Source organism: Amphiura filiformis, chromosome 12, assembly GCF_039555335.1.
Source record: "Amphiura filiformis chromosome 12, Afil_fr2py, whole genome shotgun sequence".
NCBI lineage: Eukaryota > Metazoa > Echinodermata > Ophiuroidea > Amphilepidida > Amphiuridae > Amphiura > Amphiura filiformis.
In genome coordinates this window covers 54,250,474-54,269,531 of record NC_092639.1, presented here as the reverse complement: position 1 = coordinate 54,269,531, position 19,058 = coordinate 54,250,474, and the positions used below count along the sequence as shown (strand labels likewise).

The window sequence follows — 19,058 nt, the reverse complement described above, 5'->3', positions numbered from 1 at the left end:
AGTTGTCCAAACTTACTCCTTTTGAATTGCGCCAACAAGGCGAATAAGTCATTTCTATGAGTGTACATTGCAAAAACAGTGTTTAGAAATTAAACACATTTCTAAACACAATTTTGCCTGCACTAGGTAAACACGTTTAGAAGCTAAACACCATGTGTCAAATTTCTGAACATTGGTCAGTGGTGGTGTTCAATTTCTAAACATCTGACATCCATATTCTAAACATTACGTTTCTAAGCACATTCTGGCCTTCACTTTCTAAATACTGTTTTTGCAGTGTAGTATAGTGTATTGTTTGTTTGTTTTTGGTATAATTATGTTAATAATGCCCAAGTGCTCCAATATAAACATGGCTTGCTGTTAAATATGTTCTTTTAATATCATAAATAATATATGTGTCAAAGTGTTGGGGGGGGGGGGTAAGTGGGACTATTGAGTCATAACATAATTGGCCCCGCCCGCCCTTCTGTACTGAATTGGAGTATCGCCTCCCAAACTAACACCAGACATTGTCATTGGATTATACTTGAATTATAAAAACATAAGTCTAATCTTTATTCACTTACATGAGTTTTATACTAGTATCCAATAATATCCCACTTACCCAATCTTACCCTAAAAGATGAAATGATCATTAACAGAGTTTTTACAACGAGTAATATGCACATAACTTGAATTTTGTTTCTGCCACCAGTGAATTTAAGATAATTTATATAGTGCAGTAAAATTGTTCTGAAGAATTCCAACGTCACAATTACTAGACTACTCCGTAGTCCACTTGTCCATACTCTGGTTATTGCATTTAAGCTTAAAAGTCTGATTTAATTAATTTGTGCACAATTGATAGATTTTCACAACTGATCACAACCGTACCCCCTCTGTACCCCCTCTGTTTGGCCTAATAAAATTGGCCATGATGTAATGCATCTTTAAATGGATTGGTCGCCTATATCTCGTTATGGTTTAAATCCTCCGGGCACCTGCCATTACCATTAATAACTACATGGTACACAACTATGCGGCCTTTGTGTTGGCGGGAACATTAAACTCCCAGTAGGTGTATGAGCGCGTCTTGTACCATGCTTGTACTTCCAAGCTTTGTGCGTGCGGTTAAATTGGATTGATAAACAAGTATGATTGACAGTGTGTGTGTTAGGGACTTTGCCCGATCAAATTCCCGTTTAAAATGCAATGTCATAGTCGATTTTTAACCCGGACTTTCGCGATTAATAAACTGGTATAGATTCTAAAATCAGATTTGTTCAGTATTGAAGTGCCAATATAATTATGACATTATGATATGTTGCATTCAATAATATAAGCCTACGTATACTTTACTTTTACTGTCACTAATATAATTATATAAACTTTTCATAACAATTTTATTCTAGTATTTTGATGTAATAAATATCAGTATAATTTCGAGTTCAACTGAATCCTTTCATCATGATTAATGACATGTTTTATTTATCAAAAATCGACTATGGCATAGTCTACGCAATCACTGGTTATTGTGCAAAATAAAATATATCATCAGCGTATTGAAAAAAAATGTTGGTAATGTTGATAACCACTATACAAGTACATGGTTTAAAAAAACGAATTATAAAATAAAAGAAATAAATTAACGCCCTCATTCAAGGTCAATGTCAAATCAATCTGAATAATAAAATATAGTTGCTATATATATGCGTGCAGGTGAACTACCAGTTGCTTAGCAATTACCTGGCGTCCATAACTACGGGCAGCATGGTCATTATCATCTTCATTATATATATATTTTTTAATTAACGCATGGCAGTGTATGTTAAAATGTCACATTTTGGCAAAATCAATAATTATAATATATACATTAGCCATTATGCCTTGACAATATCGATAATATGTGATGAGATATTGCACAAAAATAATAGAATTATAATTATATGAAATTTACCCCATAGGGCTTGAATTATTTGTTGCTATATCATCACGTTTGTTGATAATTTGTGGAATATTTACGTTCGAGGGTGCTTAGTTACTTCAGTTTGTTGATATCACATATTAACATAATTATATCATATGGAATAACAGGTGGAATCGAATAGCAGATGATGAGCCTGTTCTTTTGCATATCAGGTAATTAAGCATTCTTTGTTTCCGTTTTTTTCTGAAATAATCTGACAATTTACTACATAAAAAGCGATAGCAATTTAACATCACTTGTGTTGCTATATTTTGGATGTGGAAAATTATTTTAGCAACAATAAATGAGTGATTACAACAGTAATGTCGTTTCAACTCGTAAGCTCTCGTATTTACATTACATCTTGTTAAAGTTACTATTTGATAAGTGATTCGTATTGACAATGTTTTAATGTTTGAAGATTTTCATCGGGGATTTTATGTTACTGATTTTTAAATCACAAAGTGTTAACACAAAGTGTTAAAACACTTTGTGTTTCATATAAATTGATATATAAATCCAATTAAGGATTATTTAATAATAATACTAATATAATAATAATACCCACATATTTATTAAGCGCTTACAATATGAATCTCGAAGCGTTGAAAGCATTAATAACATGAAAAAGATATGCAAAAATTACAGAGTATAAGCAGGCAAATATAAGCTAATATACGAAAACGTTCATGTCAGATATGCAATACATGCATTTTCTGCTCTCTACGCTCGCGTGATAATACTCGTATTCAGACCATTAAGGCGATATGCAGGACCCATAATTTTCCAGTTTAAGGATATACGAGGTATTGTTGGTCGAAGCAGCCAAAAATTCGATTATCTAAATCAATATATTATTGAAAAATAACACGGTGTTTTGCAAAAGTTCATTCTACAAATCATATACTTTGAAAACTTGCTTAATTTATTGTTGTTAATGAGTTATGTACATTTTACAAAAGTGTTGTTGTTTCAGCTCTCTTTACAACATAACTCAAGAACCACAGAATCTACGAAAGTATATCTGTGATATTTGAATTCTTCTACACACTCGATATGAATTGAGCAATGCAATTTTTGCTGAAGCTCAGTAGCTCACTACGATTCGCAAGATGATGTGAACTACTTTTTTTCCTGCTGCTTCGACCAACAATACATCGTATAACCTTAAGCCATTTAACTATAGAGACGCAGTGTATTTACTAATATTAATACATTGATCTTATAGGAAATGAGACAAGGAAGCCTATAATTGCATTTACATTTTCATAGTTCTCGTAGTTGAGATATCAAGACGAAAGTTTGGGCGTTTGCCTCTCTCGAGAAAATCATGCACATGGGACAGAATTGTCACCCCTTAATTTAGAGCATAATACCATTGTTCTATATGTGTGAGCTTTATTTGTCTGATCTTTATTTGTCTGTCTAGAACACTCCTAGATCTTGCTGCCTAAAGTTCAAGGTTAGCAACTATTTTTAACTGTTGCGATTTGGTAGTTCACAACATCTTGTGAATGGTAGTGAGTTTTAGCAATATTTGGATTAACTATTCTATAACGAGTGTGTAGAAGAATTCAAATATCAGAGGTATACTTTTGTAGGTCCAGTGGTTCTTGAGTTATGTTATAGAGAGGGCTGAAACAACAACACTTTTGTAAAACGTACATAACTCATTAACAACAATAAATCGAGCAAGTTTTCAAAGTAGCCTATATGATTTGTAGAATGAACTTTTGCAAAATATCAAAGTGTTATTTTTCAATATATTGATTTAGATAATAAAATCAATCTTTTGGCTGCTTCGACCACATACAATGTACCTCGTACGTCTACCCTTAAAACACTCGGTTCTTCCAAAATTGACATGTACGTGCTGGGGAGCATTGCCGGGATGGCAAGGGAATAGGATGGATCATTTTTGGTGGTTATGTTTCCCCCAGAATTTGGAGGTAGTGGGTCTTTGGAAGCTAAGCTGGCGTACCGGTAAAAAGTGGATGCGAATGTACAAATCAAATGCGATGCGATGAATAAGCAATTATGGATCTTTTTATTCTTTTAAGTTGAAGGTATCAAAACTAAGGGTGTTTCAGCGCCCTATTTTGGTAAAATTCTGGGGTCTTTTGGAACTGCGCGATCCACAAAACAGGGTCTCTTTTTTTTGGGGGGGGGGGGTTAGCACACGGAATTGGGGAAGCGATCAAGTTTTTGCACACTAAATAGGGAGGGGATACGTAATGTTTGGCATGCGGATCGGAATTTAACCCTCCGCATGGCTCATAATTATTGCATTTACAATCTTATTTGTAATTTTGCAGTAGGAATTTGATGCTTACAACTTGAGATCTCACACGATTGATTCATCCTTTATATAAGCCTCTCATATCACACGATGGGCAGTGGTGCAAGCAATACGGGAGGTGCAGGCACAGAAAGGGGTCTCTTGACCAGAGAAATGGGACCCAATGGACGCAGACGTTTGATATATGAATTTGAGGGGCGTCGCTATGACGTCTCGGCGATTTTAGAAAGACGTAGACAAGCCATCATGGAGAGAGAAAGAACAAGATCAAGTCGAACAGTGCCACCAACGTCTACGCCTGATGATAAGCCTGCAACTAAACCGCTCCCTGTAAGTATGGGACTATATACCTCAAAGATGCACTTGAGATAAGGGAATGTTCAATAATTCTGCTCGTGTCCGCTCAAATTGTTTCGGACCCACTCACCCTTGTTTTGTTTGTTTCTCCATTTAAAACATCACCCTCAGGTTTCAAGTGAAAAATTCAGACACCCCCAAGACCCACCCCACCCCTTACAACTTATATGCAGCAATCATTGTCAATCATAATGTATATACTTTTCAATAAAAAATCAGATGTTGTTAACGATACAAACAGCGTGTTTTATTGTGCATTCAGAAGTGAATTTGGGTAAAAGGTGGTTTTGGTCTTGAATCATTTACAACTCGAAACAAAATGTACATGGGAAGCAATCAAACTTAAGGCCTAATGCAGACGAGAATAGTGTTGAAGCCTGGTGGCAACGAGACCACTTAAGAGAAAGATTAATTAATTATGCAAACAATTTCTCCATAGATCATAAAGATTGATGACCAGAAGACAAATCGTATAGAGCATCACACCGCTGAATACGACTCAAAAGAATTTATTGTACGAAGAGGCCAACCGTTTCGACTAGCTGTTACTTTCGGAAGACCTTACAACGCAGACACAGATGACATCATCCTGGACTTTAGCACAGGTAAAGAAAGGATAAATGTTGAAAACGGTCGGAAAGATAAGACCCTCCGACGCTGATGCGGGATCCCGCTTTGTTGGAGTAATTTACCAGAACCAGAACCAGAAAGTCCAGTATACAAAAGCAAAATAGTTAAAAGTGTTGGATATTTATTATAATCTATTATTATAATCTATTTATAATAAATATAGTTGTTTAAGTAATAGAGTGAGGGATTTGAAGTTATGGGTAGCCATGGCCATCAGGTATCATGCTTAGTGGAACACGGTGGCCGAGCAAAACGGGCTTCGACTCATAATCGGAAGGTTGTGGGTTCGAGCCCCGGCGATGCCATCGTGTTGTTCATTACTCCTCTCCGCCTAGGTGTATAAATGTGTACCGGCATTCTTAAATGTTAGGAAGGTAACATACTCGCTGTGAAGGTGTGGCGATTCCGCGCAGCAACATAAATACACGGTTGGTTGATGTGTGTACAACTGTATTCATTGTTAAGAAAAGTCTTAAATCGTGTTTGCATCTTTTCAATGGGTAGACACTTGTATAATGGCATCAAAACATCATAAAAATGAGTAACACATAGCATGGAAATTTTCAAGCTACTTTTTGTCATGACATTAAAGGAATAATTCATATTTAAATAAATTTTAAATATATGTAAATAGCGCCCTCAATTTGAACACATACAGTTTATAGAATAAAATTTACCACAAAAGGCAGAAAAGGATGCATAATTTGATAAAGTACAAAATAGCTCAAATATATTATATGTACATGTATATGTTAGCGTGAAAACACAACTTACAAACCAATCCGGCCGGACTTGACTCGACCTCTTGCTGCTAATGAATATGTTTTTCCTGAACACTTTAGAGTGTGAAGAGTTGTTTTTAAATTTTTACAGCAACAATTTTGGTCACTAACTCTCGTTTGTATAATAGACGTAGCAGCTTATTTGGTGTCACATTTTTTGTTAATATTGAAAGCAATAAAACATGATAAGTAATTTCTATTCACTTACAGGAAATGTGCCATCTTATAGCAAAGGAACCAAATTGGTCTTTCCTGTGCAAGACAAATTAGAGGAAGGTAAATGGGGCGCACAAGTAGAGAGCAGCGACGGGACAACCGTTGTGTTGAAAGTACAATCGTCTTGTAACTCACCTATTGGATACTACGCTCTGTCAGTGAAAACAAAGGTAAAAGACGGTGATGAAAACAGTGAATCCAGTTATCCTTATCCTGATAAAATATACATCATATTCAATCCTTGGTGTAAACAAGATGCTGTATACATGGAGAGTGATGAAGAAAAGGAAGAATACGTCCTCAATGAAACAGGATACCAATTTTATGGAAATTCCAAAAGAGTTAAGAAGCGTACATGGAACTTTGGACAATTCGAAGAAGCCTCTTTCGAAGCTGCGATGTATTTATTGCAAGATTGCCGGGAACCAGTGGTTGATTATGAGCGTAATAATCCTATCATTGTATCTCGCAAGATGTCAGCTGCTGTCAACGTCCAGGATGATGGCGGGATTTTGGTGGGTAGGTGGAGCAAAACATACCCGGATGGCGTGAAACCAACAAAATGGAACGGTAGCGTCGATATCTTAGAACAATATATGAAGGAAAAGACACCAGTGAAATACGGGCAATGTTGGGTGTTTTCTGGTGTGCTAACTACCATCTTGAGATCCCTTGGAATCCCGGCAAGAAGCGTAACGAATTTCGCCTCTGCGCATGACACGGATTCAAGCATGACGATAGATAAACACGTGGATACGGACGGGGAGTCTATCAAGTGGATGGATACTGATTCCGTGTGGAATTTTCATGTGTGGAATGACGCCTGGATGACAAGACCCGATTTGCCACCTGGATATGGCGGATGGCAAGCTGTTGATTCAACACCGCAAGAAACCAGTGAAGGTACGGATATTGCAGATATTATCATTATATATGAATGCAATTTACAAAACCAACTTAGAGAAATCCCTATAAGTTATACACCATTAACTATAGATCTCAAATTAGAATGAAGGACTACTAATGTGTACGTCATGTTAAGAAGAAACGAAAATGTGCATAGCTCCGATAGCAAGACCTGGCAAATGAATTTGAAACACTGTAATGCAAACTAGTAACCAAATCTGATCCAAGTAAATGCACTTACTGAACGGTGTAGTGGCAGGACGTGGCCCCGATAGAGGTATCGGTACAAACTGGATGCACTTCCTTTCAATTTCGCATATCAATTTGTAAGTGCACTTTTAGCAAAGTCATAGTTCATTGAATTTACAACCGTATGACAAAACAGGCGAAAATAGTAATTTTTTGCACAAGATTTGCAAAACGAGAATTGGCCATTGCTCATTCTAGTGACTCTAGTGTATGGACTAGTGTTTTTTCATTTAATGACAAAAAATGTGATAAATATTGTAAGGAACACTTGAGGTTTTGACTTTTAAACCTACATTTTGTTCAAAAATGTGCTTGGATAGGTAGTTTTCAACAGATTTACCACATTCGCCTTGCTATAACATTGAATTGCGTTATCTGTTGACCTAGTGACGAAAAGTGTTTTTAGGGGGAAGTGTTAGCTTTCGTTTGATATAAAAAAATTCTGATTGGATGAAGGGAACACTTGATGTTTCTACAAAAACCAATCAACGAGGCCCATTTTCAGCTAGAAGCGCCACAGCTCTCACATTGCTATGCACCCCCCGATGCACCCATCCGTGTAGTGTAATCACAGACTGTGGTGGAGACATTCACTGCTTGTTGTTCTCTACTTGGAAGCTCTTGGACGAAAATGTTTGCTCAGGTGTATCGAGGTGGAAACTGTGCGCATGATGGTTTATAAGAAAATCGTTTTTGTATAGAAACCTTTCCATATGAGTTAATTAGAGAATAAAGGTATTGGTTTTAGCCACTGGAGTGCATCTATCGTCTCATATAACACGGGCGACATCAGTGGCGTAGCCAGGATTTTGGAACCGAGGGGGCACAACGTGTAAATGTACCGACGGAAATATTTTTTTACCGACGTAAGTTGTGATTTGTTGACCCAACATTTTTTTGCATGGTTTGAAAAAGTGAAGAGCAAAAAATAAATATATTAACCCATTTTTTTTTTTTCAACAACGCCTTCCGTCTACCGACGGCCTTACATGAACCGGCGGCCATGACGAGCGCCACTGGACGACATCATTATTTTAAGTAAAACAACGAGGCGAAGCCGAGTTGTTTTACGCCAAAAATAATGATGTCGCCCGTGTTATATGAGACGATAGATGCACGACATCGGCTAAAAACAATACCTTTACTTTATTCTCATTCTTAAACACTTCAATTCAAATAGAAATATCATAAGTATTACAAATTTTAATCCAATTAAATCCTACATTTTACAAGGACCTACCTAGGGCTTAAAATCGATCAGTCCCGTTGTTGCTATGCGCCTCCGATTGGTTCAAATAGCGAGTACTTGTATCGCGTTGATGCACACGCGCTGACCCGTGTGATATCGTGTCATATCACACGGGTAAGAACCAATTAGATTTTGCAGGATTGTTCTGAAGTGTTTAAGAATTAATATTCACAGGGCGTTGTCTGCAAGGAGATCGTCTGCTATAAAATAAAAACTTACTACATCCAAATAACACCGCATCATGTAACCAAAGAACTCTATAATCTTCATGTAAAATTGCAGACGATTTGGTACAGTTTGTGTAATAATGTTTTACGTAAATTATACATGAGTATTACGGGGTTCGATGTTACACAACATTGTGTGAAGAATTACATGTGTAAAGGGGTTATGCTTATTACGATATAAATCATACAAACACACACTTGTACCATAGCGGTCGGGTATATATAAACATAAGATATTTAAAAAAAAGTAGTTTAATCTCACAAAATAGTCTGATAGCGATTAATAGTGTTCATTTTGATAATGTCTTTGCAGGGATTTGTCAGTGTGGCCCAGCTTCTGTCAATGCCATCAAACAAGGTCACGTGTACCTTCCGTACGACACCAGATTTATTTTCGCTGAAATTAATGGTGACAAAGTTTATTGGGAGGTCACTGACCCAAAGTCTCACGATCCAACGCTGAAGAAGATTCGGATAGAAAAATCTGCGGTCGGAAAGGGGCTTTACACAAAAGTAGTTGGGGACTTATCGGGAGAGGACATCAATGGACAATACAAGCACAAAGACGGTAGGTGAAGATAACGATGAAACTAGAAATACTATGAACCAAAGTAGCCTCAATCCAATGGCATAGTTCAATAACATATCAGAACTCAAAATTTGACTATAAATTACAGGGGTATGAGTGCTTGTACCCAACAAATCAAAGGTCATTCTATGAACATACGTAATCAGTAATGGGTTGAATAACTGTGTCTTGGAAGATGCGCATGTTTGTGAAAGCATTGGTCGTAACCTACAGGTCCCATTAACATCTGAGTAATAAACTTTAATGAAATTCACTCTGTAGCTGAAAGTCTCTCAATCTCTTAAGATACTATTATGACTGGCTTGCAAGTACTGTATTACAGCACACTCAACACAATTTCGATCAATCTCTTCTGTTCCACTTCAATTTCTGACGATGCTCTTTATGGCACCAAGGTCTAGCTTCATTTCATTGATCTGTGTTTAAATCCTTCAAGTTTCAAATTTTCTGTGAAATTCATGTTATGTGGAATGTAAAATATGTGGAATCAGCATGAAAAATACATTAAAAATAGTATTTGTTTAGTGGTTCTTGATATAGCATTTGATATTTTAAGAAACTACATCGAAACTTTTTATATGAAAACCTATCGTCAGCACGCAGAGCATTTAACAGACCTTTTGAAACTTCTAACTACGTTACCTATGCCTTAAAGAAGGTTTGCATTTCACCTCACAACTTGAATTCCCCCTGGCCAATGAGTGCAGTAAGATGACCTTGTGCAACCATGTAGTAGTTCCTTGGGAATGACCTTAGGTTGAAGTATTTTGTTCTCAAATGTTGACAGTTTAACTGCATGGGGTATATGCCCTATGTAGGAATTGTTTGGCAAAATGAGCTATTATGGTGTGTTTGCCTTATAATATATTATTTATTATGTTTCATTTATTTATTACATATTCGTTGTGGCATTTACTTGACAATTCCATGAAACTAGCTAAATGGATATATAGCAAAATGGGAATCTTAAAGAGAATCGGTCAAGGTTTAATATTTCACTCACAGTTGGTTTATGCGTTCAGACCAAAGAAAGTGACGACAAGAGTTTTTATTTTCATGTGATTCATGTTTCAGGATCTATGGAAGAACGTTTAGCAGTCGAAACAGCGGTTGAACGTGGGTCTAAACCCGACACCTACAGTCCAGATGTTCCAGAAGTTGACGACATCGCGGTAGATATCGATGTTGATGCCGACGACAAAATATTTGTTGGTGATGATTTTGCTGTGGGCGTGAAACTGACTAACAAAAGCGCAGAAGAGAGGAATGTGGACTTGTCTGTGATTATTCAGATCTGTTACTACACAGGTGAGTAGCAGTTGATAGTTCAGATTTGATTTAGATGTCAACCGGGCATACCTATTTTATGAACAGTCTTCAGCTGGGATGTGAAGACCCCGGTGAAGACCTCAGGTTTCAGAAGGTTTCAGTTGCAAAGTCGGTTCGTCTGTCAAAATAGGTGTGTCCGCACTGTCCGGTTTACCAGATTTTAAATTGAATCTATTCAACTAACATTCCCAGGTGAATGAGAGTCTACACAGTTTGAGTTGGTAGCTATTATATACCACATGCATATATTCCTGTCATTTGATTGGTTAAAGCCGCGTCACGTGGCATGGAATGGAATAGTTCACTGCGCCATATACTCGCCGACTCAGTTGCGGCTTGTGTGTGACATAGTGGTTTGTGAGTAAATAATATAAGTGAGTAAATAATATAAGGGTAAAAATATATGTATGAGGTATATAAAACAAATATTGCCTGCCCTTTAGTCTGTGAATGGTCAAAATATTGCTCCTCGTGATCTTAAAACCAAACTATTTTTCACTCGGCGTCACTGTGGGAAAATTGGTTTTGAGGTCATGAGGGTCAATAGTTTTGACCATTCACCCCTTGGGCAGTCAAAATTATGGTATATAGTTATGTAATCACATAATATGATGGAAGCCAATTGCTTTGCTAGAGATCTACGGATTCTGAATTTTTCAATGGAACTTTTCGTGTACTATACTAATAATGTTCTACCCCTCGATTGAGCTTTTAAATTCCAATTATAAACAAATATTCTGATTTCTTTGCACAACCAATGTGGAAATTTATTATAATTCGATCCATTTGCATTTGGAGTAACCAAAACTTTTGTGGCGGGGAATAAAGAGAAGCTACTTTAAGGGGTACTACACCCCTTGATAAATTTATGTCTATTTTTGCATTTTTCTCAAAAACTAATAACACGGTGGGAGCAAAAGTTATATATGTTATAGGGACAAGTAATCCAATTACTACACAGGACCCAAGACAAGCGGTTTGTTAGTTATGATAAGAAAAGAGGTACCACTAGAATGTACCTCATTTCCTATCATATATACTGAACCGCTTGTCTTGAGTCACTGAAATTTCAGTGTAGTAATTAGATTCCTTGCCCCAATAATTATACATAAGTTTTGTTACCAGCGTATTATTATATTTTGAGAAAAATTCAAAAATAGTCACAAATTTACCACAGGGGTGTAGTACCCCCTTATAAACTGACTATGGAATCAATAGTACTTTTATGTCCCCTATTTCGGAAAATTGTCGCGTTCCAATGCCCTATAACCATTTTCCAAAAGCAATATCGTTTGAATCTGTTCCTTTCTCAGGTGTGTTAGCCGACAAAGTGAAGAAAGAACGTCGTAGTGTAGTTGTCGCAGGAAGCCAATCAACAGAAGCTTTATTCAAAGTTAAAGTTGATGACTATGTAGATAAACTGGTGGACCAGTCGTCGATGAAGATATTCCTGTTGGGAAGAGTTAAGGTAAAATAATAAGTGCTGGCCATATGATATTGTCCAATGCGCTGCTTTTCAACCTTTTCTATTTTGCTATTAATAGTTTCAAAGCGGGAATGTTCAACGTGACCTAATAATCACATAAACATTTTGTAAGTTTCTGGATGCATAATTATAAGTTCGATACGGGGTGCATCCGGAATTGTTTGTACGACTACGGGAGAGGGGGTGGTTTGTAATACAGGGTGTCCCTGAAAGAACTGTATCGTCGGAAACATAATTTTTTGGGTATTTTAACGCCACAACTAAACAACTAAATAAGTGGAGTGGTTGAGGAATAAAGCAGCTATCAAATTGTCATTAGGTATATTTGAAATGAAAAATGAGGCAGGCTATTTGGTGTATGGAGGGCTGTAGGTTGGTGTGGGGTGAGTTCGTCAATACTAAAAAGCTGTAACATATTTACATTCTTTATGCAGGAAACCAAGCAGACATTGGTGGATCAGGAAGATTTCAGGCTTCGCACTCCCAACCTTGACCTCAGTGTTTCGAACACTAAACTCAAGGTTAACCAAGAATTTACTGTGGATATTGCTCTCAAGAATCCACTTCCGAGGACCTTGACAAAGTGCACTTTCAATTTGGAAGGAGCTGGACTACAAAAACCCAAAGTCATCAATTTAAAGTAAGCCTCTGAAAAAAAGATTAAGGAAAGTTATACTGATACTCTTTATTTGGTCATTAATTACAAAAACGGTCAAAATGATTACGATTGCAAATGTGGTCCTCATCCACGTTTCGAATCGTATTTCATAACATTACCTTCACTCTTACATTATCTCTTGCTGTTGTCACCGAGTTCAATCAATCAATATTAACCATATACTATTAACAGACAGGTGAAGTACATGATCTGGATAAAGAATGAGTTACTTAAGAAAATCTTCGGCATAGTTCGACATAGTGGGCGCCAATCCCAAGATGGAGGCTGTTATTTGACATTGTCAGGCTGTCTAAGTCGTGTCGGCAATTAGTAATCGATTGTAATCGATTGTTGATAGTCCAAATGCCGTCCACGCCAGGGGCCCTGTTTGGCGGAATCACCCAGCAAACACAAAAACGTTTTTAAAACGTTTTAAATAAGTTATATTTTGGGGTTTGGTTTAGGTAAAACGTTTTAATAACATTAAAATGTCGGGTTATATAAAGGTCATGAAATCGTTTTAAAACGTTTTGTATGAAAACACATTACGACAATATTTTTAAAATGTTTTCGAAATGTCATTGTAAACTATTTTTGCAAACATTTTTGGCCAAATATTTTGTCAACACTTAAATAACATTATGTTAAAATATTTGCACCAAGCAAACTCATAAATGTTCTTAAAATGATTTTTACAAAACGTTTTAATAACATTTAAATGTCGGGTTATATAAAGGTCGTGAAAACATTTTTAAAATGTTATTGTAAATATTTTGGGCAAACGTTTTTTGCAAAATATTTTTCAACCCCAAAATAACATTCTGTTTAGAATGATTTGTACCAAGTTTTCAAAAATGTTTTTGGAATGTTATTAAAACGTTTTTATACCCTTTATATAACCCGACATTTAAATGTTTTCTGTAAAACATTTGTGTTTGCTGTGCAGTAGATTACCAACAAATGTTATTTAATGTTATGAAAACGTTTTATGCCATTAATGTATACTTTATATAACCCGACATTTAAACGTTTTCTGACAACCTTTTATAACCTTTTGCGAATGATGTCGAAAACGTTTTGTGTTTGCTGGGCAGTTATATTATTATTCAGTTTTGTAGAAATGTAGATATAGATAATGTAATAAAGTTCAAAATGGAACATTTCACGATGAAGGTTAGGATTTTAGTTGTACAATGAACCAAAGAAAACAACCAAAGCCAACCAACGCAGCAAACATTGAAAAACGTCTCAAGAGTCATGGGGTCTTTGTAAGGTATTGTATTGTTAAATAAATTAATGAAGCTCATCATGGAAATGACAATGATAGATTCCAAACGATTGCATAAGGTGTCACAGAGAAACCTTTGCATTTCAATTGACAAGGTTTATCATCGACAAGTATGAGGAAAGATCGTGTTCATCTTTACTAAAATCTAATTATGTTTATTGGGTTTTTTTTCAGTAACGTCAGTCCTAGAGCAGAAGTAAAGCAGAAAGTAACCTTAAAGGCGCAGAAACCAGGCAGAAGAACACTCATCGTTGATTTTGATTCGGATCAACTCTCCCAAGTACACGGAGATGTGGACCTGGAAATTAAACCATAGTTTTCAATATGCAATCATTCTTTATTAATCATTAAAAATACAACTATCATAATAATGTACATACACCACAGCATGATGCAGTCATGTCTACAGTAGAATTCATTTCGACCTTTGCAGGACTTAAACCCCATTAAAAGCTATTAAACCAAGATAACACTCATTGAAGCAGCTCAACTGATTAAATCAGATCTTCTCTGGTTGTGCACAAGTGTCTGTTTTCAATGTGCGACATCACAATAAAGCTGGTATTATAGCTTCAGTTGGGTAACCGATTATAAAGGAAACGAAAGGAAACAATGGTATGTGTACTTTTGTTCACGAAATGAGACAAAGACCTGCTTTTTGTTAACCAGCATTCTTCAAAATGAGCAACATAATGATTGTTGACTTAACACGGTTTGGAAATAATTTCTTCATATTTTTGGTGTTATCTGTCGTTTACATATCCTTCCTAAAACACAAAAGTGCGACCCTCTCCAAACATCTAAATTAGCTAAAAATTAGGGACATGTTACAAAACTATATTTTCTAGAACCTATTTAGAATAGTTTAAATGTAGCTTATACCCTTTTTTTTGGCATCCTTCAGAAGTGAGCGGTCCGATACTAATATTTTCGGTCAAATCTCCATTCAATTAACACGGGGAGTTGGCTAGCTATGCCTTGCCCTCACTCATATTTTACAAAAGTTCTTCTGAACATCTAACCTAGCTGTAATTATTGGTCATGTTAGAGAAATATATTTGCTAGAAGTTTGGAGAATAGCTAAAATATTGGCTGGTTATTTTTCACACAGTGATGTTAACTAGGCATGTGCCCATTCTTCCAACGTACATCATTTGTAGAGTTCACGCGTCAATGGTGAGAGCACTGTGTATTGTGTATAGGAAAACGGACAGTAACTGCAGTATGGGACACACCGATATACAAGCCAGGGGGAATTATGCAGGTGCCTAGCCTATCCCTGGTACCGGAAACGTGGAGAGAAATCGCAAGCTACAGTTTAGAGATATGGAGCTTGAGTCCGACTGGGGCTCATTGTGCGCGTTCCAGATGGTATAGCTGCTGATAAAGGCGATCTTGCTCTTCTCTTGAATCAGCGACTTGGAAAATGGTGCCAGCAAATGTTAAAGCCATATTATAACATTTCTGTAAAAATAGATTAGTATTTATTTTCCATAAAATGTTAGCCTTTACTGTCAGATATGTTCCCTTTTAATTTTGAGCCGAACAAGTGAGGTAAAGCATAGAAAATTGGAATTTACTACTAGCGCCCATGCATGTTACTCCCGCGGTTGTAATACGGTACGATCCTCTGGGTGTGTGTGTATGTGTAATCCCGCACGACGTGTACGTACTGTGCATACGTGTTCGACTAATATTTCCATCGTAATAATAAAACGCCGGTTCCATCGTTTTATTCAAAATCTCGGATTTTGACAAAACTACAGCACCTAAAGTCTTGATTTTTGCAGAGTATCTTTATTAAAAAAAGTACATTACAATCGTGTAAAAAAACAGAATTAAAAAAAAATGAGGGCGTTCTCCTCAGCAAATGTTGTAATATGGCTTTAAGGCAGCACGGAATCTCTTCACGTTCTCAATTGTAACCAGACCTCTGAAACCAATTTCAAAGCAATTCAGATAACACTTATAACCTTTTTGAATGATGTCGGATTGAAGCGTTTTGGATGTTTGCTTCAAAATGCACGGAAAGCGCCAAAATATGGATAGACCTTTTATTGTTGTCAATGATGATAAGGTCTGGTTTCTGGTAGTGAGAAACATCCCACCGTCGCGTCCTTATCATATGGGTGTCTATCGTGTTAATGACGAGTAGTATTCCGTCAAAAGATGTCAGTATGATAACAGTCAATGTCTGTGCTGATGAAACTGATGAAAGTTGGACGTTGGCAGTTGGAGGAATATTTTGCGGAAAGGTCCTTCTCCGGTCCTTCCAGTTATTGTGTACCTTGAAAGATCGGCAAAATGGTACAATTTTCTTTGACGGATTTAGAAATTTAAGTTGTAGATAATGTATATATAATTATACTGATATGCCTCCGGGTATATCTGCCTTGTCGAAGACAGATAGAACAATATTAAAAAACGTGCAGGAGCGTTTGAGTGTTTTGACATAATTTGCATTTGATATTGACTGCTAAGGTTAGCAACTATCTTAAACTGTTGCGATTTGGTAGTTCACAGCATCTTGTGAATGGTAGTGAGCTTTGGCAAAATTGGCATTGATCATTTCATAGCGAGTGTGTAGAAGAATTCAAATATCACATATAATTATACTTTTGTAGGTGTTTGATAATTATTATTTTTCCTATGGGCAGGGATACATGATTTGCACTGAAAAAAAGTTCCGCGCAATCTCCGCGCAATTGGCTGGTTTTTTTTCGCGCAAATCACTTGTACCTGCATATTAGACATAAGGTTATGTTTGCTGGAGACATACTTTAACTAAGTAATACTATAAGGAAAATCCATAAAGAATTACTTCAGAATTGAAGATCCCCACGTTTGCACCTTTTTTCAATATATTTTAATGCAAACACTGAATTCAACATTTCAGTGGTGTTGAGGAGAAACAATATTATCCTGATTTAGATTGACGTGTGATCAAGTTTGAACTTATGAACTTATTAAAGTTGTTGTATTTGACATTAATTTCGGTTTTATTGATTTCTGCAATACATGTTTATAGAACTAATCATATCTCATGTCAGTCATTTTGTTTGTTTACGTCACGGTTTGTTCTAAATGATAAACCTGATTAACACAAAGCAGGTAAACAAGTATAAAGGGACACAATCATTACATAGATGAGTTATACATACATCGAATGTATGGAGCCGTTATATAAACCAAAGCCGTAACTCACACATACGATGGGTGTAGATGAGTTATGAATACAATAAAATCAGCTTATTATCTTAACATAGATGCCTTAGTGTGGTGTTCCACGAGGTTTCATTCTTGCTCTCAGTTTTAACTTAAATCAAGTACAAAATTCAACGTCCCAAGGAAACTGCTCATTATGAGCGCCTTAAGGTAAGCAACTATTTTAAACTGTTGCCATTTGGTAGTTCATGGCATCTTGCGAATGGTAGTGAGCTTTGGCAAAAATTGCATTGATCAATTCATAGCGAGTGTGTAGTAAAATTCAAATATCACTGATATACTTTTGAAGGTCCTGTAGTTCTTGAGTTATATTATAAAGATGGCTGAAACAACAACACTTTTGTAAAATGTACATATAACAACAATAAATCAAGCAAGAAAGTATACGATTTGTAGAATAAATCAAAGTGTTATTTTTCAATAATATATTGATTCCGATAATGATAATCGATTTTATTTTACTGCTTCGATCAACAATACCTAGTCTACCCTTAAATTGACCAATGAGCTGGATTGTTTCTTGTTACTTTGGAATGAGCAGATACAATCTTAAAAGCTTGTCGCTGATATCCATTTGGTGCTGCAAAATGTAGTGAAATGCTATATATATTCATACTCCGAAAAATTCCCTTAAGTATTACTCTTTATTAAAATGGTACAGCTATTTATTTGTATTTCAAGCTTTTCCTACAATGCTTGTAACTTTGTGTTGATCTTTAGAATTTGAACGTGATATATATAGCATTTAGGAGTTTAGCTTACTACCTTAATGCTTTTGTCTCAAGTTTAGTATCGTCCGCTTTTATTTAGAGTTAAACCCGGTTTGAAAATTTGCTTTTCTGTTAACAATAATTATAATAAAAATTTATTTAACATTTTGTGAATGTTTTTGAAAACGTTTAGCGTTTGCTTGATAAATGACCTTGCAAAATTTTGACTTCTGCTGCTAATTATTTCTATTATTTCTACTTTTTTCAAAACTCTTTAAGGTTGGTATGAACCCTGGAATTGTGTGACTTTTGGCCGTCATTGCTGCTATACTTTCCATAATTTCAGGATTTAATAAGACCAACCTTAAAGTACATTAATATAACGGCTGGTTACTATATGAGCATGATGGCGGCCGGATCTTTTTCTTCGTAATTTGCGCTTTTTGGCTGGTAATTATATGTTCTGATTGTCACATTATCTAATATTGAATACAAGAAGGTAGTAAACGCTTTGTTCTTACTTTGCACTGCGTGTATTCAATGTACATGTATATTGTATCAGTCGAATACAAGAAGATTGTAAGTGTTTTGTTATTCACATACGACCTTCTTGCTTTCAACTGATAAGACACTAGCACACCTGACCATAAGATAATTTCCAATGAAGTATTTATGTAGTTGTAGTTCATGGTACATGTGTGTAGTTGAACTTGGGTCGTCTGCGAATTTCGACTTTGCACTGGGCGTTTATTTGCAACGTCTGATGTACAATCATACAGTGTCTGGGTGTCGGCTAAATAAGCTACAAAAATAAAGGTAAGGCTCTTTACTTCAAATAAGTAAATTAATTTCCCAATTTTGTTTAAAATATTCTAGTACGCATATACTCATGAAAGTATGTAATGAAACCAGT

General features: G+C 36.0%; 1 protein-coding gene across 1 annotated transcript; it reads left to right on the top strand.

Moving 5' to 3' along the window:
- The first annotated feature begins 2,018 nt into the window (after positions 1 to 2,018).
- Positions 2,019 to 14,823, top strand: LOC140166914 (protein-glutamine gamma-glutamyltransferase K-like). The gene is made up of 9 exons (XM_072190400.1): positions 2,019 to 2,118; positions 4,261 to 4,574; positions 5,041 to 5,206; positions 6,224 to 7,132; positions 9,174 to 9,428; positions 10,524 to 10,757; positions 12,092 to 12,246; positions 12,699 to 12,904; positions 14,385 to 14,823. The coding sequence occupies exons 2-9, from the start codon at positions 4,335 to 4,337 to the stop codon at positions 14,524 to 14,526; spliced, it is 2,307 nt and encodes a 768-aa protein (XP_072046501.1). The 5' UTR covers positions 2,019 to 2,118; positions 4,261 to 4,334; the 3' UTR covers positions 14,527 to 14,823.
- The last annotated feature ends 4,235 nt before the right edge of the window (positions 14,824 to 19,058 follow it).